Genomic DNA, 7287 nt, shown 5'->3' on the forward strand with positions numbered 1-7287 from the left:
CCGCCTCCTATGCTTCCAACACGTGGTTGACTTAGTATCTTATATCATGATAAATTATGCAAATAATTTTCTAACAAAGGTAGTTGTACATCTTTCTAAGTTTCTCAGAAACACATAACATCAAAAGGATAGTTTATAAAGTAATAAAAATGTATAAAAGCTTTAAAGTTTTTATTAATTGATCTTACGTTTATACTTAAGATACTAAAAACTTCAAAGTTTTTTTCTCAATTAAACTCGTCAGGTTTATAGTATGAGTTGTTGAGACAACTTATATTTTTTTATTCAGTCTAAAAACTATATTCATTTTTGTTAGTTCTCAAAGAGTTTAAAGTTGAGGACTCTAAAATTTCAATATTATTTGTTATATTAATCTTGTAAGTTGAACTCATTTTTTATTTAATCGTTCGATATTTTTTAATCAAAGTCAATAAGTAAAATAAAAACTAAAAACAAGTAAATTTGTTTTCACTTTTCTTTGTTTGTCAAAGCAACGTCATTTACGTCACTGCTTATACTCGGCATTTCTTTTGTTTATGCGATTGCGATCTTCCAAGTCGACTGTTTATATTATATTTTCGGTCGATTCGCTGATTAATTTTCCTAGAAGAGACTTTATTCCGATTAATGAAGTTTTAATTTTGTCAATTTTTTAGTCAACTTTGATTATCTTTGTCTCAATATCGCTATATCGTATTGGTTTGTAAGAAAGTTGATCACTGTTAAAATTAAGGCCACGTTTAAGGTCTCCAATATCTTTTTATATGCTATCAATCTTTTCTTGGAAGCATATAAAAGTCATTTTAAAGCACTTTAAATTGTGTCAGATTGAATTGAAATCAATTCCCTTTAGCATTCCCATAGTAACTAACCTTTCATTCTCCATAGCAATGGTCAAAAAATAAAAAAAGTCTATTACATATAAATCTCTAACTTTCTTCGTCAACACGTGCGCTCTGTCCAATGTTTAAAACATTGCGCCACGGCTGATAAGGTTATTTTCTCTTTTTGTTTTTTTTTTACAAGGGGTTGTCCATAAATTACTTCAGGCTTTAGGGAGGGGGCCGTGATTTTGTAACGATTTGTCACTAGTGGTCTCAATTTTGTGTTTTTTAATTTTAATCTTACCTAATCGATGTGTTTACTCAGTTAAAGAAGTAGTTACAGCCTGTTAACGGACTGTTATGGATGTAACAGCCTATGTGCAGTGCCGTTCTGCGCCTTGACTTTAAATGATCCAAGTGTAGAACTTTATTTAGTTGGTGCACAAAAGTGTGCAGCAACAAAAATCAACCTGTGTGCACTAATTTAAAAAAAAAACAGTTTCGATACCTGGAACCCTTATAATTACCTTATTAAGAACCCTTTTAAAACCAAATATAATATATAACCCTTATAATTATCTAATAAAAAAACCCTTATAAAACCATATTATATGGGCTCAGTTAAATGTGGAGAGCAGCTTGCTGCTCAACAGCTTCTATCCAAACAGTTTAATGGATTTTTTAAGGATGATTGATAACTTCTGAGAGGAGATGCAATTTTATCAGTGGAGTGATTTCCAAAATCAGAGCATTGTTTCAATATAAAAAATATCTTCTCACAGTTTTTTTTTTGTTTTAAGGGAAATATTTTTTATTTTCTACTTGGGCATTTTCTTATCAGTTGAACACGATGAAATTCAGCACCTTTTAATCTTTAATTACTCAAAAACTACTTGACAAATTTTTTTAATTTTTTTGCACATGGAAACTAATGTGTTGTTGTTTGATAGTAATGGTAATAAATATTGGTTGTCATTGCTATCGGATTAAAATAAGTAAACAAATATTAAATCGAAAATAAGTTTTCGAGTTTTTTTTTTTCAAAATCCTTTATTGTCACAAGTTGACATTTCAAAATTGACCGGTGTTTCTCGATCATCAGTTGATTCATTTTGCGGCAATATAAATAGTCACTTGAAAGAGACTTATGAAAGAGAAACTAGAAGTGAAAAAAAAAATCTGAAGATAAATAGAAAGCAAAATCAAGCATACACTCCATAAAGGCAAATCGATGTCAGTCCTTGTCAATCCATGAAAACTTTTAAACCGAGAAAACTTGTGCCTAATTGAAGACAATTACACTATGCTTAAGCCAATTCAAACCTCGCTTTATATAGCAAATCAATATTTTGGCCTTTAAAATGAATATAGTACATGCACTAATAAACCAATTATAATAAAAATTGTTGGTATTACATAGTAGAACAATCATGTAACCATTATTTTGAATATAGTGACCAAATGACCAAATATCACAGTAATCGGTAACGTTTTAAGGGATAAGTAGCAAAAAACGACCATATATCCTTAACCAGTTCGCCAATCAAATTGAAATTTTATCCAGAGCTTGGTATGACCATAGGATACATTTGGATAATTTTTATCAAATTATATGGAGTATATTCTCATTCTACACATGTTTTTATTGGAGCACTATGAAGTCAAAGTTTCACACAATTTAAACTTTCTAACTAAATTCTTTCTCGCAGACAAAATTATAAGGTTTCAAATTTGAAAAAAATTTTGCGTAGAATTTTTCAACCGTTCAAGCTTTCTTTGGTTTACCAATCTAAAGAGGAATCCACTCGGCCACGCTATCTTATTGATTTGGAAGAAAATTTTACTTATAAAATAATAATTTTGCGTTTATTATTTATTATAATGTATTATTTTAAATTGCATATTATAACTTTTATATTATACATTTTGCATGTATAATATATCGGAGGAGTAGAATTTTAAAATTAAAATTCTATTTTTCCGACAAAATTTGTAAAAATAGTAAATTTTACCTAATTAAAAGTTAAATATGTCAACATTTTAACTTTTTAAGTATTTTATATGTCTTGAATTCTGCATATTTTAAATTAAATTCAGCAAAGTTTAAAATAAATTCTGCAAATTTTAAATTAGTGAACCTTTGAATTTGAGTTTAAAATCAATAGTACAAATATTATTAGCAACAAGTATAACTTGGGTATCTGGGTAGAACATCAATCTCAGCAGTGGCGTAAGAAGGTTTTTAAATGTTTGAAATAACAAACTTTTAAACAAAAAGAATATTCTTAGTTTTTTTACGTTCATGTATATGACGAAAAGATTCTTCACAAAATAAAGCTACTGCGATAGGAGAATAAAAACAAAAAACCCTAAAATTTTAGCCTACCTAATGATCACCAAATACAACAGAATTTTTGTGATATTGGTTGCTTAAATGGTTAGTCAATTGTCCATCACTTCCTGTCAAGTGACTGTATTTTCCAAGCGGTTTGTTAACTAATTGTGCCAGTTTTGTAGCCTTGCTATAATTATTTTCACTTACTTCATTGGCAAATAAAATACAATTGACACAAAGAAGACCATTCAAAGATGGGGAAAATTTAAAGCTGGAATAACTTCCACCTGATAAGTGTTGGAGACCAAGGTATACCTTCTGTGGGTTCTTCCCACCCTTCATTGTATATGGATATTTTAAAGAAGAATCCGGCATCCAATGTTCAGTCATCAATTTCTTTTTTTCTAAATCATTGAGTTTTTTCACATATTCAATATTTCTTACGTCACCCGAAAAAACAGAAGCAATATCATTACTCGCTGGATGAGAATTATCTTTGTATGCCTCGTTATCGGTTTCTATTAACATCGTTTGAATAGGTGTACAAGTAAGAGATTGTGAGAGGACGTCGGTTGGTTCAAAAGGTTTATTAGTACTGCAATCAAATACAGGTAAAGCTACAGAAGTGCAAAGTGTGCTATCGAAACAAATAGGAGGTTTTTTAATCAAAAAATCCGTAATGAAAAACTTAGGTTTCTTCAGCGGTCGTTCTTTGCTCATGGTAATCTCAATATAGAATCGCAGATATATATATATATATATCAACCCTCAAAATTCGGGTCGGCATTCGGCAATGCCGACCTAAAAGTGTTTGAGGTTGGCAAAAAATTTACACACACACACACATATATATATATATATATATATATATATATATATATATATATATATATATATATATATATATATATATATATATATATAATCTTTGAAAGTCATTTTCTTGTTATACGTTAAAATATGGGTAGAATTCAATAAATACGGCTGCGTATAAACTTTTTTTTAAATATATATATATTTTTTAATAATATATAATTATTTCGATATTTCGCTGATCTATCGTGATAGCGTCATCAGGTATAATAAATAAAATAGTTACAAAGAAATCGTTATAGTAAAAACAAGCCGTTAAAAAGATAACACTAAAAAGCCAAAATATAATACAAAATTTTTTTTCAAATAACTGACGTCAGCAGATTTTATTAAAAAATGGCCCCCAGGTTTTAGTTGTCACGTTATCACCGTCATCCCGATTGAGAACCACATCACCATTTTTCAACTCCTGTCGAACCCTAGCTTTGCTTATTTCGAGTGACTCTCTGATTTTCCGACTAATATGTCTCCATTTTCAACTAATATGTCTATTAGAAAATCAATTTCTTTTTGAAGGTGTTTTTGAGAGCAAATTCTTTTTGCACGAGATAAAAATCCTTTGAAAACGCCAATAATAATGTTAGGATTAATGTTCGAGTTAGGTTTAAGTTGAACATTTGTAATAGCTTCTTTTTGATGTATTTGAAATTCATAAGCTCCAGAGCCTGTGTTCATAATATTAATATCTACGAAATTGAGTTGTTTGAGGTCGTTTTCAAGTTCCACTGTGTATTTTATGGCAGGATGTTGTTCATTAAGGATGTTCAGGAACATTTGTTGTTGTTTTATTGAAGCGAAGCGAGCGTGACAATCATCTACATATCTCTTGTAAGTTTTTGGTTCGGATGTAAAAACAATTGCTATGTTAAGGGCCTTTCTTTCTATATTTTGTAAAAACGCTTCCGCCATAACAGCCATTAAAGATAAACCTATAGGACCTGAATTAGGTATTACTCGGATATTGTTTTCGTATAAAAAATAGCATATACTTAATGAAAGTTCAATTAATTGGTGAATGTCTGCAAGAGTAAGTTTAGTTCGAGTTTTTAAGTCATCAATGTCAGCGTTCAAAAAATCAATAATAACCAGAATTGCTTCGTCAATGGGTATAGATGGATATAAATTGACTATATCAAATAAAACTTGAACTTCGTTAGGATCTATTATCCATTGCTTAGCTTCATTTACAAAACTATTAGAATTCGTAAGTCTACTTTTATTTTTGTTCAGAGTCGGTTGAATAATTTTAACAAGATAATCAGGTGTTCCATAAGGTGGTGTGTTAATTGTTGATACAACGGGGCGCATTGGGTAATCTTTTTCTGGTTTGTGAGCTTTAATCATTCCGTAAATCCGTGGTGGGTTACAATCTGATGGATACATTTTAAAGTATGTATTTGTGTCTAGCTTACCTTCTTTTCTTAATTTGCACAATTGTCTTTGAAATTTAGTAGTCAATGTGGATGTTGGATCATAATCAATAATTTTGCTATTTTTTATTTGTTCTTCTAATTTGAGAGATGCATCATTTTGGTTTAATAATGCGAAACCTGTGCCTTTATCGAATGGGTATATCTTAATATTAGAATTGTTTTTTAATTTGTTTATGGAAAGACGTTGTTGCTTAGTTATATTATCTTTTAATTTTAATTTTAGTGAATTTGTTAAAATTTGTGAACAGTTTTGTCGTAGAGTTTCTGCCTGTGTTGGTTTTTTAAGTTTTCAAGTTGTAAAGCGCAAGTTTTGATATTAGTTATAATATCCATATAAGGAATTTTTTTCTGCAGTGGTACAAAATTTGGACCTAAATTGAGTAGCTCAGTTGTTGATTTATCCAGAGTAACATTAGTTAAATTGAGTATAGCAGGTTTAATAACTTGATTGGGAGGATCAAAAGTATTTTTTATAATCGGTGTAATTTGTAATTTATAATATTTTTCTTTCATTTCCATTTTTTTCTTAATAAAATGGTAATTTTTTGATTTGTTGGTTATACTATTAACTAACTCATAATCGTGTAATCTTACTTTTGTCTGAAGAAATATATTTAATTCATTAATTAATTTCTTACTTGAATATAATCTGTGTTTGGCTTCGTTACCAGCATGAATTAGTAGTTTTTTACTGTATTCCTTCATTTTGTTTTTTGCTTTTTTAGTATGGATTGGAGTTTTTATTTTAAACGATTTTGGAGATAAGCATTTTTGAAGAAAAACGAGTAGATTTTTTGAGTTCGCATTTCGTATCTTCAAATCTTGTGACTTTTTGGTATCATCGTAAATCTTTTTGCCGTAAAAAGTAGTAATATAATCTTTGAAAGTCATTTTTTTGTTATACGTTAAAATATGGGTAGAATTCAATAAATACGGCTGCGTATAAACTTTTTTTAAAATATATACATATTTTTTAATAATGTATAATTATTTCGATGTTTCGCTGATCTATCGTGAAATCTCGATAGATCAGCGAAATATCGAAATAATTATATATTATTAAAAAATATATATATATTTTAAAAAAAGTTTATACGCAGCCGTATTTATTGAATTCTACCCATATATATATATATATATATATATATATATATATATATATATATATATATATATATATATATATATATATATATAGACAATAGCCCCCCCCCCCTGGAATATGTCCAGGGGGCGCCAAAATTTTTACGGAGACTAAAAAGTTTTCGGAAAAATCATAAATTATATTAATAATAAAATATAATTTATAATACAAAATACTAAATATTAGGTAATTGACAATTGTACAATATTGTAAATTGTTATTTGTTTCCCAATCTGCGGAATATTATTTCGGCCTCCGTCATAGATGAGTATAGCGGCGACCACGGTCACGGTAAAATATATTATACTTATATAGTTATAATTAATATATTTATTATTGATATATTATGAATCAAAAAAAAAAACTTAGTGGAGCTGCAAACAAAAAAAGAAAATTGCAAACTGAAAATAATATTTCAAAACTTCCAAAAATATTTGATTTTTTTTCAAAACAAGAAACAAAAGGTAATTGTTTTTAGCAACTGTCGGTTATTGGTTATATGTTTTATAATCTAGCTCTCTAGTTACATTTAATATATTTTTAAAATAATTAATATTAATTTAGTTAAAATTACATTAATACAATAACTTTATTATATACTTTGTTGGTTTAAAAAAAAATTAAGAAAATGAATGATCACCAAGTGAAATTCAGTCTGTTGCATTGTCTAAGAAAACA

The 7287-nt window shown here is 28.4% G+C and overlaps 1 protein-coding gene across 1 annotated transcript; it reads right to left on the reverse strand.

Moving 5' to 3' along the window:
- Positions 1-4461: 4461 nt before the first annotated feature.
- Positions 4462-6356, reverse strand: LOC136092026 (uncharacterized). Its single transcript, XM_065819747.1, has 2 exons — positions 5712-6356; positions 4462-5607 (listed from the first exon to the last, which is right to left on the reverse strand). Exons 1-2 carry the CDS (start codon positions 6354-6356, stop codon positions 4462-4464), a joined length of 1791 nt encoding a protein of 596 aa, XP_065675819.1.
- Between the last annotated feature and the right edge of the window lie 931 nt (positions 6357-7287).

Source organism: Hydra vulgaris, chromosome 15 (genome assembly GCF_038396675.1).
Source record: "Hydra vulgaris chromosome 15, alternate assembly HydraT2T_AEP".
NCBI classification, from domain to species: Eukaryota; Metazoa; Cnidaria; class Hydrozoa; order Anthoathecata; family Hydridae; genus Hydra; species Hydra vulgaris.

Excerpts from the sequence above, each read along its gene's own strand:
- LOC136092026 (XM_065819747.1), bottom strand. The coding sequence starts at position 6,356 with ATGACTTTCAAAGATTATATTACTACTTTTTACGGCAAAAAGATTTAC. Across the intron at positions 5,608-5,711 it reads AGAAACTCTACGACAAAACT|ATATACCCATTCGATAAAGG; the intron begins GTTCACAAATTT and ends TCTAATATTAAG.